We start from the raw sequence: 14,087 nt of genomic DNA, 5'->3' as shown, positions 1-14,087 counted from the left end.
TGTTTAATAGGGGGCAGTATTGACACAGCCGGATAAAAAACGTACCCGATTTAATCTGGTTACTACTCCTGCCCAGTAACTAGAATATGCATATAATTATTGGCTTTGGATAGAAAACACCCTAAAGTTTCTAAAACTGTTTGAATGGTGTCTGTGAGTATAACAGAACTCATATGGCAGGCCAAAACCTGAGAAGATTCCATGCAGGAAGAGGCCTGTCTGACATTGTGTTTCATCTTGGCTCTTTTTATTGAAGACTGAGGATCTTTGCAATAATGTGACACTTCCTACGGCTCCCATAGGCTCTCAGAGCCCGGGAAAAAGCTGAACGATATCGAGGCAGGCTCTGGCTGAAACACTTTATCGCTTTTGGCAAGTGGCCGATCAGAGTACTATGGGCTTAGGCGCGTGCCCGAGTCGACCGAATGCTTTATTTTCTTTCGTCTGTTTACCTAAACGCAGATTCCCGGTCGGAATATTATCACTTTTTTATGAGAAAAATGGCATAAATGACGGATCACCACCTCAAGCTGAACCTCGGCAAGACGGAGCTGCTCTTCCTCCCGGGGAAGGACTGCCCGTTCCATGATCTCGCCATCACGGTTGACAACTCCCTTGTGTCCTCCTCCCAGAGTGCTAAGAACCTTGGCGTGATCCTGGACAACACCCTGTCGTTCTCCACTAACATCAAGGCGGTGACCCAATCCTGTAGGTTCATGCTCTACAACATTCGCAGAGTACAACCCTGCCTCACACAGGAAGCGGCGCAGGTCCTAATCCAGGCACTTGTCATCTCCCGTCTGGATTACTGCAACTCGCTGTTGGCTGGGCTCCCTGCCTGTGCCATTAAACCCCTACAACTCATCCAGAACGCCGCAGCCCGTCTGGTGTTCAACCTTCCCAAGTTCTCTCACGTCACCCCGCTCCTCCGCTCTCTCCACTGGCTTCCAGTTGAAGCTCGCATCCGCTACAAGACCATGGTGATTGCCTACGGAGCTGTGAAGGGAACGGCACCTCCATACCTTCAGGCTCTGATCAGGCCCTACACCCAAACAAGGGCACTGCGTTCATCCACCTCTGGCCTGCTGGCCCCCCTACCTCTGAGGAAGCACAGTTCCCGCTCAGCCCAGTCAAAACTGTTCGCTGCTCTGGCACCCCAATGGTGGAACAAGCTCCCTCACGACACCAGGACAGCGGAGTCAATCACCACCTTCCGGAGACACCTGAAACCCCACCTCTTTAAGGAATACCTAGGATAGGATAAAGTAATCCTTCTAACCCCCCCCTTAAAAGATTTAGATGCACTATTGTAAAGTGGTTGTTCCACTGGATATCATAAGGTGAATGCACCAATTTGTAAGTCGCTCTGGATAAGAGCGTCTGCTAAATGACTTAAATGTAAATGTAATGTAATGTAATGCATAAAAATTGATTTTAAACAGCGGTTGACATGCTTCGAAGTACGGTAATGGAATATTTAGATTTTTTTTGTCACGAATTGAGTGCTAAACTTGCTGGGTGTCTAAATAGCTAGCCCTGTGATGCCGGGCTATCTACTGAGAATATTGCAAAATGTGCTTTCACCGAAAAGCTATTTTAAAATCGGACATAGAGTGCATAGAGGAGTTCTGTATCTATAATTCTTAAAATAATTGTTATGCTTTTTGTGAATGTTTATCGTGACTAATTTAGTAAATTCACCGGCAGTGTTCGGTGGGAATGCTAGTCACATGCTAATATAAAAAGCTGGTTTTTGATATAAATATGAACTTGATTGAACAAAACATGCATGTATTGTATAACATAATGTCCTAGGGTTGTCATCTGATGAAGATCAAAGGTTAGTGCTACATTTAGCTGTGGTTTGGGTTTATGTGACATTATATGCTAGCTTGAAAAATGGGTGTCTGATTATTTCTGGCTGGGTACTCTGCTGACATAATCTAATGTTTTGCTTTCGTTGTAAAGCCTTTTTGAAATCGGACAGTGTGGTTAGATTAACGAGAGTCTTATCTTTAAAATGGTGTAAAATAGTCATATGTTTGAAAAATTGAAGTTTTTGCATTTTTGAGGAATTTGAATAACGCGCCACGGGATTACACTGGCTGTTGAGTAGGTGGGACGCAAGCGTCCCACCTAGCCCATAGAGGTTAAAGGCACAGTCAACTTGGTGTATGTAAACTTCTGACCCACTAGAATTGTGATACAGTGTATTATAAGTGAAATAATCTGTCTAAACAATTGTTGGAAAAATGACTTGTCATGCATAAAGTAAATGTCCTAACCGACTTGCCAAAACTATAGTTTAACAAGAAATTTGTGGAGTGGTTGAAAAACTAGTTTTAATGACTCCAACCTAAGTGTATGTAAACTTCCGACTTCAACTGTAAATCGCAGACAGTGTCACCAGCAAAGCACCCCCACACTATAACACCACCTCCTCCAGGCTTCACGGTGGGAAATACACATGCGGAAATCATCCGTTCACCCACACCGCGTCTCACAAAAACACGGCGGTTGGAACCAAAAATCTCCAATTTGGACTCCAGACCAAAGGCCAAATTTCCACCGGTCTACTGTCCATTGCTCATGTTTCTTGGCCCAAGCAAGTCTCTTCTTCTTATTGGTGTCCTTTAGTAGTGGTTTGTTTGCAGCAATTCAACGATGAAGGCCTGATTCATGCGGTCTCCTCTGAACAGTTTGTGTCTGTTACTTGAACTCTTTGAAGCATTTATTTGGGCTGCAATTTCTAGGACTGGTAACTCTAATGAACTTATCCTCTGCAGCAGAGGTAACTCCTCATGAGAGCCAGTTTCATCATAACGCTTGTTGGTTTTTGCGACTGCACTTTTCAGGATTGACTGACCTTCATGTCATTAAGTAATGGACTGTCATTTCTCTTTGCTTATTTGAGCTGTTCTTGCCATAATATGGACTTGATCTTTTACCAAATAGAGCTATCATCTGTATACCACCCCTACCTTGTCACAACACAACCGATTGGCTCAAACGCATTAAGGACAGAAATTCCACAAATTGACTTTTAACCTCTTACATCTAGACGTTCCGCTAGCGGAACACCTGCTCCAATATCCAATGATAGGTGTGGCGCGAATTACAAATTCCTCAAAAATACAAAAACTTCAATTTTTCAAACATATTACTATTTCACAGCATTTTAAAGACAAGACTCTCCTTTATCTAACCACACTGTCCGATTTCAAAAAGGCTTTACAGCGAAAGCAAAACATTAGATTATGTCAGCAGAGTACCCAGCCAGAAATAATCAGACACCCATTTTTCAAGCTAGCATATAATGTCACAAAAAACAAAACCACAGCTAAATGCAGCACTAACCTTTGATGATCTTCATCAGATGACACACCTAGGACATTATGTTATACAATACATGCATGTTTTGTTCAATCAAGTTCATATTTATATCATATTTATATTTATATCATATTTATATCAGCTTTTTACATTAGCATGTGACGTTCAGAACTAGCATACCCCCCGCAAACCTCCGGTGAATTTACTAAATTACTCATGATAAACGTTCACAAAAAAACATAACAATTATTTTAAGAATTATAGATACAGAACTCCTTTCTGCAATCGAGGTGTCCGATTTTAAAATAGCTTTTCGGTGAAAGCACATTTTGCTATATTCTGAGGACATAGCCCGGCATCACGGCTAGCTATTTAGACACCCACCAAGTTTAGCCCTGACCAAACTCCGATTTACTATTACAAAAGTTTGATTACCTTTGGTGTTCTTCGTCAGAATGCACTCCCAGGACTGCTACTTCAATAACAAATGTTGGTTTGGTTCAAAATATTTAATTGTTATATCCAAATAGCGGTGTTTTGTTCGTGCGTTCAAGACACTATCCAAAGTGTAAATAAGGGTCACGAGCATGGCGCAATTCGTGACAAAAAATATATATTTTGATTAACACTTTTCTGGTTACTACATGATTCCATATGTTATTTCATAGTTTTGATGTATTCACTAGTAAAAAAGAAATGAAAAACCCTTGAATGAGTAGATGTTCTAAAACTTTTGACCGGTAGTGAAGCTAGCTATCTAGTTAGGGTATCTATCGTCAGCTATGCTAGTGATGACAGTGATAATGATCAAAATATACAGTTGAAGTCGGAAGTTTACATACACTTAGGTTGGAGTCATTAAAACTTGTTTATCAACCACTCCACAAATTTCTTGTTAACAAACAATAGTTTTGGGAAGTCGGTTAGGACATCTAATTTGTGCATGACAAGATTTTTCCAACAATTGTTTACAGACAGATTGTTTCACTTATAATTATCCTATTTACAATTTGTAGTAAATTTTGACTCCTATTGATGCCGTTTTCTAAGGGATTAGTTTTTTTTTAGGGGTAGTCGCTCTTTAAAACAATCAATATTATGGTTCAAATCAAATTGTATTGGTCACATACACGTGTTTAGCAGATGTTATTGCAAGTGTAGCGAAATGCTTGTGTTTCTAGCTCCAACAGTGCAGTAATATCTAACAATACACACAATCTAAAGTAAAGGAATGGAATTAAGAATATATAAATATTTGGATGAGCGATGTCAGTGCGGCATAGACAGATACGGTAGAATAGAATACAGTATATACATATGAGATGAGTAATGCAAAATATGTAAACATTAAAGTGGCCAGTGATTTCAAGTTTGTGTATATAGGGCAGCAGCCTCTGTGCTAGTGATGGCTATTTAACAGTCTGATGGCCTTGAGATAGAAGCTGTTTTCCAGTCTCTCGGTCCCAGCTTTGATGCACCTGTACTGACCTCGCCTTCTGGATGATAGTGAGGTGAACAGGCAGTGGCTCGGGTGGTTGTTGTCGTTGATGATCTTTTTGGCCTTCCTGTGAGATAGGGTGCTGTAGGTGTCCTGGAGGGCAGGTAGTTTGCCCCCGGTGATGCGTTGGGCAGACCACACCAACCTCTGGAGAGCCCTGTGGTTGCGGGCGGTGCAGTTGCCATGCCAGGCGGTGATACAGCCTGACATGATGCTCTTAACTGTGCATCTGTAAATGTTCGTGAGGGTTTTAAGTGCCAAGCCAAATTTCTTCAGCCTGGTTGAAGAGGTTGAGAGAATGCCAAGAGCCTGGTTGTACCTTCTTCACCACACTGTCTGTGTGGGTGGACCATTTCAGTTTGTCAGTGATGTGTACACCGAGGAACTTGAAGCTTTCCACCTTCTCCACTGTGGTCCCGTCAATGTGGATAGGGGGGTGCTCCTCTGCTGTTTCCTGAAGTCCACGATCAGCTCCTTTGCTTTGTTGATGTTGAGTGAGAGGCTATTTTCGTCTGAGAACCGTCTGTGGATCTATTGGGGCGGTAAGCAAATTGAAGTGGGTCTAGGGTGTCAAGTAAGGTTAGAGGTGATATGATCCTTGACTAGTCTCTCAAAGCACTTCATGATGAGAGAAGTGAGTGCTACGGGTCGATAGTCATTTAGTTCAGTTGCCTGCTTTCTTGGGTACAGGAACAATGGTGGCCATCTTGAAGCATGTGGGGACAGCAGACTAGGATAGGGAGAGATTGAATATGTCCGTAAACACTCCAGCCAGCTGGTCTGCACATGCTCTGAGGAAGCGGCTAGGGATGTCGTCTGGGCCGGCAGCCTTGCGAGGGTTAACACGCTTAAATGTCTCACTCACGTCGGACACGGAGAAAGAGAGCCCACAGTCCTTGGCAGCGGGCTGTGTCGGTGGCATTCTGTTATCCTCAAAGCGGGCGAAGGTGTTTAGCTTGTCTGGAAGCAAGACATCAGTGTCTGCGATGTGGCTGGTTTTCCCTTCGTAGTCCATGATTGTCTGTAGACCCTGCCACATGCGTCTCGTGTCTGAGCCGTTGAATTGCGACTCTATACTGACGGTTTGCCTGTTTGATTGCCTTACGGAGGGAATAACTACACTTTTTGTATTCGGCCATATTCCCAGTCACCTTGCCATGGTTAAATGCGGTGGTTCGCACTTTCAGTTTTGCTCGAATGCTGCCATCTAGCCACAGTTTCTGGTTCGGTTAAGTATTAATAGTCACAGTGGGTACAACAAATCAGTCACCGTATCAGTGTATTCGTCAATGTTATTCTAGGAGGCTACCCGGAACATTTCTCAGTCCGCGTGATCAAAACAATCATCAAGCATGGATTCCGATTGGTCAGACCAGTGTTGAACAGTCCTTAGCACAGGTACTTCCTGTTTGAGTTTATGCCTATATGAAGGGAGGAGCAAAATGGAGTCGTAATCAGATTTGCAGGGGGGAGGGCCTTGTAGGCATCCCAGAAGATGGAGTAGCAGTGGTCCAATGTTTTAGCAGCGCGAGTACTACAGTCAATGTGTTGATAGAACTTCGGTAGCAATTTGCTTTGTTAAAATCCCCAGCTACAATAAATGTGGCTTCAGAATTTGTGGTTTCCAGTTTGCATAATGTCCAGTGAAGTTCGAAGGCCGTCGTGGTATCGGCTTGAGGGGGAATATACACGGCTGTGACTATAACCAAACCTCTTGGGAGGTGATAAGGTCAGCATTTGATTGTGAGGTATTCTACAGTAGGTTGGGTGCACAAAAGGACTTGACTTCCTGTATGTTATCGCAATCACGAAACATACACCCCCTCCCTTCTTCTTTCCGGAGAGATATTTATTCCTGTCTGCACGATTAACTGAGAACCCAACTGGCTGTACTGACTCTGACAGTATATCCCGAGAGAGCCATGTTTCCGTGAAACAGAATATGTTACGATCCCTGATGTCTCTCTAAAAGGAAATCCTCGCCCTGAGCTCGTCAATTTTATTATCCAGAGAACATTAGTGAGTAATATACTCTGAAGCGGTGGATGATGTGTGCACCTCCTAAGTCGGGCTGGAAGTCCACTCCTAATACCTCTTCTCCGCCGGCGGTGTTTTGGGTCAGCCTCTGGAATCAGTTAAATTGCCCTGGGGATTACAAACAAAGGATCCGATTCGGTAAAGTCATATTCCTGATCGTAATGCTGGTGAGTTACCGCAACTCTGATATCCAAAAGTTCTTCCAGGCTGTATGTAATAACACCCAAAAAAATTTGGGCTAATAATGTAAGAAATAATACATAAAAAAACAAAATACTGCAAAGTTGCCTAGGGGCTAGAAGTACGGCTGCCCTATCTATCACCGCCATTTTCTCAAACCATTAGATGTTCATTTTTGCAACGATGGGGCACACAGTTTAGCTTACATTATCAACACTGGCCAAGGCTTAAAGCCTGCATACACACAAACACACTTCCTTGACAACAGCTCTGCTCTGTGAAGCATGAATGCACTGACTTCTGCAGTGGCCGCATTGCAATAAATGCTGTACAGCCACTGCAGACATCAGATTGACGATGCAAAGCCTTTTATGTTGATGATGGCCAAAGACAGGTCAACAAATACTTAGAACAATTGTTGATATGCTCAAACAAATGATATTGCTTTACACAACATTAGGGGGGCATTGTATATGACGCATGTGTTTTGACAAAGAACATATCGCCCCATCTACATCAACCTGCATGTGAATAACAGGTCATGAACAGCATACAACACAGTCACTCAGGTCTGCAAGCTGTGGCAGCAGCAGTGGGCCTTTGTACGTTTCTGAGAATCAAACCATCTTAACACTTCATTTGAACTGTACATAATAACAGCGTCATAATATGACATAACAAAAGTAATAAGTCAAGATATCATTTGTCATGTCATGCCAATAGTATGACACTGACGTACAGTACAGTTCAAATAAAGTGTTACCCCGTCTTTTTAGCTTTCATGTCAGCTTAATACAAATTTTTATGAATCGAAATGGCATCATCCGTGTCCTATCTATAACTATTGAAGAACAGACTTAATGTGAACAAACATGTTGTAGGCCTACTGGCCTAGTTAACACTACGGAGAACCCACCCGATGGTGAGGCCTAGTGCGGCCAGGCTGAAGAAGGTGCCGTAGTATTTCAGGAACTCCCTGGACCAGGCTATCTGCATGGCCATCTGTCTCTCTCTCATCTGATTCTGCATCAGGATCTGTCTCTCCATCTGGGGTCAAGCAGGAAGGTCAGAAACGCACTCCGTCAGAGCTAAGAAAACTGGTTGCAATGACATCATTATGGCATTACACTCAGTAAAAATACGTTTTGTTAAGCAGCAGAACTGAGCAGACCCACACCTTTCTTTATTCCTTTCATTCATGCACATTCTCCTCTCTTAATACAACAGTAATAAACATAACTCTGAGATCTGTGTTAAAGAGATGTATACATTAGCTATAGTCTATTCATTTACAGGGTCTGTACCTTGAGATCAAAGTTTTGCAGCAGCAGAAAGCCAAATTACAACCCAAAATATGTTTGGTTGCTAAGAATACATATTTTTGGTTGTAATTTGGTTTTCTGCTGCTGCAAAACCTAATAACGTAATACGGTGACTTAATACTTTCCGAATGCAATGTATGTATCTTGCCCATGATGTAGGCCTATTTACTGTATCAGAGTAATTGACCTCAGAATAAGCCAGATTCAAGTAACACATTGTGGTGCTGAAACTTGATGCAGCAGCCACGGCACAATCAATTGGAAATGGACAGTTCATGGATATGATAAAGGCTCTGAGACACATTCAGGGTGGATGAGAAAGCTTGCTATTTTGTCTTGTCACCTGTGTGAATATTAAAAAAGACAACACATTCTTAAAAAATGGCTGTTAGTATCACAGTTGGCCTTTAAACACATTCTCCTCACATCCTTTGAGGATGGTCAGACTCCTTTGATTCAGTTCTGAGACATACGCACTGATGACGGGATCACTCGACCCCTAGCTCCGTCACACTTTTATTCCAAGGTGAACCCTCTGTTGGGGCTTTTTGTCTATGCTCTTTCCTGTTTTCTTCAAAGACAGTCACAATCCTCTACGGCCGCCATTATCATTAGGAGAAGAGAATACAGAATTAATGGTGTTTTGTATGACAGTTCTTTATTTCCTAAAAGTCATGTGTCAAAAGATGAAATATGTAGATACTGCAGAATGTGAGGCTGGTGGTTGATTAGGTTGGAAAATACACATTTTTTAAAATGGCCTTAAGTATTCATACTTCTTGACTTACTCCACATTTGGATTAAATTGATTAAATCAATATTTGTTTTTTTCTCATCCATCTGCACACAATACCCCATGACAAAGTGAAGACATCTTTTTAGAAATGTTAGCAAATGTATTGAAAATTAAATACAGAAATATGTAATTTAGTTTTCACACCCCTGAGTCAATACATGTTAGAATAACCTTTGGCAGCAATTACAGGGATAAGTCTGTAAGAGCTTTGCACACCTGGATTGTAAAATAGTTGCACATTATTATTTTTAAAATCTTTCAAGCTCTCTGTCAAGTTGGTTGTTGACCATTGCTAGACAGACATTTTCAAGCAGATTTAAGACAAAACTGTAACTAGGTCACTCAGGAACATTCAATGTTATCCTGGTAAGCAACTCCATTGTATATTTGGCCTTGTGTTTTAGGTTATTGTCCTGCTGAAAGGTGAATTTGTCTCCCAGTATCTCTTGGAAAGCAGACTGAAGCAGGTTTTACTCTCGGATTTTGCCTGTGATTAGCTCCAATCCATTTCTTAAAATAAATAAAAAACTCCCGAGTCCATGCCGATGACAAGCATACCCATAACATGATGCAACCACCACCATGCTTGAAAATATGAAGAGTGGTACTCAGTGATGTCAGTGTTTTCCCCAAACACACCGCTTTATAGACAAGCACTAAGCGCATGATGGTGCCGGTGGGTAGGGCTGCCGTCTTATCGGCCCTCAACCAATCATGCAATTTAGTTTTTTCCCCCGTGTTGTTCGTAACTTGTTTTGTACATAATGTTGCTGCTACCGTCTTCTATGACCGAAAAGAGCTTCTAAACATCATAACTGGGATCTCTCACCTCAAACTAGACGAAGAGTTTGTCTTCAATGAGTCGGACGAGAGGGATATTCTGTTGATAGCCGACCAGGCCCCAATCCCCGTGATTCGCTGGAGAAGAAAAAGGCGATTCCGAGGCAAAAGATCAGGGTGCCTTGTGAGGACGAGGCGACGAGTGGCTAATCTGCCCTTGCCCTCCGTTCTGCTAGCTAATGTTCAATCGCTAGAAAATAAATGGGACGAACTGAAAGCACGTATATCCTACCAACGGGACATTCAAAACTGTAATATTTTATGCTTCACCGAGTCGTGGATGAACAACGACATTAAGAACATAGAGCTGGCGGGTTATACACTATCGGCAAGACACGAGGCGGGGACCTATGCATTTTATGTAAACAGTTGGTGCACGATATCTGAGGAAGTCTCAGTTTTGCTCGCCTGAGGTGGAGTATCTTATGATAAGCTGCAGACCTCACTATTTTTCTCCCCAATTTCATGGTATCCAATTGGTAGTAGTTACAGTCTTGTCTCATCGCTGCAACTCTCGTACGGACTCGGGAGAGGCAGAGGTCGAAACACAACCCAATCTAGCCGCACTGCTTCTTGACACAATGCACATCCAACCCGAAAGCCAGCCGCACCAATGTGTCGGAGGAAACACCGTACACCTGGCGACCTGGTCAGCGTGCACTGCGCCCGGCCCGCCACAGGAGTCGCTAGTGCGCGATGAGACAAGGATATCCCTGCTGGCCAAACCCTTCCTAACCGGACGACGCTGGGCCAATTGTGCGCCGCCCCAAGGGCCTCCCGGTCACGGCCGGCTGCGACAGAGCCTTGGCTCGAACCCAGAATCTCTGGTGGCACAGCTAGCACTGCGATGCAGTGCCTTAGACCACTGCGCCACCCGGGAGGCCAGACCTCACTATTTACCCAAAGAGTATCTGTTTTGTTCGTAGCTGTCTATATACCACCACAGAGTGAGGTTGGAACTAAAACTGCACTAAATGAGCTGTATTCCACCATAAGCAAACAGGAAAATGCTCATCCATAGGCAGCGTTCCTAGTGGCCGGTGACTTTAATAAAGGGAAACTTAAATCAGTTTCAACGAATTTCTATCAACATGTTAAATGTGCATCCAGAGGTTAAAAAAAAATCTAGACCACATCTACTCCACACACAGGGAAGGATTCAAAGCTCTCCCTCGCACTCCATTTGGCTAATCTGACCATAACTCTATCCTCCTGATTCCTGCTTACAAGCCAAAATTAAAGCAGTAAGAACCAGTGACTTGGTCTACAAAAAAAAGAGGTCAGATGAAGCAGATGCTGAACTACAGGACTGTTATGCTAGCACAGACTGGAATATGTTTCGTGATTGGCATTGAGGAGTACACCACATCAGTCACTGGCTTTCTCGATAAGTGCATCGAGGACGTCGTCCCCACAGTGACTGTACGTACATACCCCAAACAGAAGCCATGGATTACAGGCAACATTCGCACTGAGCTAAAGGGTAGAGCTGCCGCTTTCAAGGAACGGGACTCTAACCCAGAAGCTTATAAGAAATCCCGCTATGCCCTCCGACGAACCATCAAACAGGCAAAGCATCAATACAGGACTAAGATCGAATTGTACTACACCGGCTCTAACGCTCGTCAGATGTGGCAGGGCTTGCAAACTATTAGACTACAAAGGGAAGCACAGCCGAGAGCTGCCCAGTGACACAAGCCTAACAGACAAGCTAAATAACTTCTATGCTCGCTTCGAGGAAAGTAACACTGAAACATCCATGAGAGCATCAACTGTTCCGGATGACTGTGTGATCACGCTCTCCGCAGCTGATGTGAGTAAGACCTTTAAACAGGTCAACATTCACAAGGCCGCTGGGCCAGACGGGTTACCAGGACGTGTACTCCGAGGATGCCCTGACCAACTGGCAAGTGTCTTTTCTGACATTTTCAACCTCTCCCTGTCTGAGTCTGTAAAACCAACATGTTTCAAGCAGACCACCATAGTCCCTGTGCCCAAGAACACTAAGGTAACCTGCCTACATGAGTACCGACATGTAGCACTCACATCTGTAGCCATGAAATGCTTTGAAAGGCTGGTCATGGCTCACATCAACACCATTATCCCAGAAACCCTAGACTCACTCCAATTTGCATACTGCCCTAACAGATCCACAGAAGATGCAGTCTCTATTGCACTCCACACTGCCCTTTCCCACCTGGACAAAAGGAACACCTTTGAGAATGCTGTTCATTGACTACAGCTCAGCGTTCAACACCATAGTAACCTCAAAACTCATCACTAAGCTAAGGACCCTGGGACTAAACAACTCCCTCTGCAACTGGATCCTAGATTTCCTGATGGGCTGCCCCCAGGTGGTAAGGGTAGGTAACAACACATCTGCCACACTGATCCTCAACAGGGGGCCCCTCAGGGGTGCATGCTCAGTCATCTCCTGTAATCCCTCCAACACCACCATTAAGTTTGATGACACAACAGTGGTAGGCCTGATCACTTTCTATAGGGAAGTCAGAGACCTGACCATGTGGTGCAAGGACAACAACCTCTTCCTTAAAACCTGTTAGGGCTAGGGGGCAGTATTGACACGGCTGGATAAAAAACATACCCGATTTAATCTGGTTACCACTCCTACCCAGTAACTAGAATATGCATATACTTATTACATATGGATAGAAAACACCCTAAATTTTCTAAAACTGTTTGAATGGTGTCTGTGAGTATAACAGAACTCAAATGGCAGGTCAAAACCTGAGAGATTCCTTTACAGGAAGTGGCCTGTCTGACCATTTCTTGAACTTCTTTTCCATCTCTATCATTTACTAAGGATCTCTGCTCTAACGTGACACTTCCCACGTCGTCCATAGGCGCTCAGAGCCCGGGAAAAAACAGAATGTCGTCATTCCAGCCCCAGGCTGAAACACATTATCGCCTTTCTCAAGTGGCCGATCAAGGGACACTGGGCTTATGCGCGTGACCCGACCGCCCCCGCCTTTGGGATTTTTTTCCTCTGTTTGCCGAAAAGGAGATTCCCTGTCGGAATATTATCGCTTTTCTACGAGAAAAATGTCGTAAAAATTGATTTTAAACAGCGGTTGACATGTTTCGAAGTACGGTAATGGAATATTTCGAATTTTATTGTCACGAATTGCGCCATGCGCGCGACACTTCTTTACTATTTCGGATAGTGTCTGGAACGCACGAACAAAACGCCGCTTTTCGGATATAACGATGGATTATTTTGGACCAAACCAACATTTGTTATTGAAGTAGCAGTCCTGGGTGTGCATTCTGACGAAGACAACAAAAGGTAATCAAACTTTTATAATAGTAAATATGATTATGGTGAGTGCTAAACTTGCCGGGTGTCTAAATAGCGAGCCCGTGATGCCTGGGCTATGTACTTAGAATATTGCAAAATGTGCTTTCACCAAAAAGCTATTTTAAAATCGGACATATCGAGTGCATAGAGGAGGTCTGTATCTATAATTCTTAAAATAATTCTTATGCTTTTTGTGAACGTTTATCGTGAGTAATTTAGTAAAATGTTAGCGAATTCCCCGGAAGTTTGCGGGGGGTATGCTAGTTCTGAACGTCACATGCTAATGTAAAAAGCTGTTTTTTGATATAAATATGAACTTGATTGAACAAAACATGCATGTATTGTATAACATAATGTCCTAGGGTTGTCATCTGATGAAGATCATCAAAGGTGAGTGCTGCATTTAGCTGTCTTCTGGGTTTTGGTGACATTATATGCTGGCTTGAAAAATGGGTGTCTGATTATTTCTGGCTTGGTACTCTGCTGACATAATCTAATGTTTTGCTTTCGTTGTAAAGCCTTTTTGAAATCGGACAGTGTGGTTAGATTAACGAGAGCGTCCCACCTAGCCCATAGAGGTTAACCTGTTATGGCTAGGGGGCAGTATTTTCACGGCCGGATAAAAAACGTACCCGATTTAATCTGATTATTACTCCTGCCCAGAAACTAGAATATGCATATAATTATTAGCTTTGGATAGAAAACACTCCAAAGTTTCTAAAACTGTTTGAATGGTGTCTGTGAGTATAACAGAACTCATTT

The 14,087-nt window shown here is 43.2% G+C and overlaps 1 protein-coding gene across 2 annotated transcripts in view; it reads right to left on the bottom strand.

Annotated features, from left to right (window-relative positions):
- The window catches only part of plgrkt (plasminogen receptor, C-terminal lysine transmembrane protein), a 32,357-nt gene that overhangs the window by 7,059 nt on the left and 11,211 nt on the right, over window positions 1-14,087 (bottom strand). For both annotated transcript variants that reach the window (XM_014124583.3, NM_001146440.1), the window contains 1 exon segment: window positions 7,965-8,095. In XM_014124583.3, the coding sequence (XP_013980058.1) occupies window positions 7,965-8,095 (131 nt within the window).

Source organism: Salmo salar, chromosome 01 (genome assembly GCF_965601325.2).
Source record: "Salmo salar chromosome 01, fSalSal1, whole genome shotgun sequence".
Classification (NCBI taxonomy): domain Eukaryota; kingdom Metazoa; phylum Chordata; class Actinopteri; order Salmoniformes; family Salmonidae; genus Salmo; species Salmo salar.
Note: the sequence above shows the minus strand (reverse complement) of the source record. Positions and strands in the feature narration are given on the sequence as shown.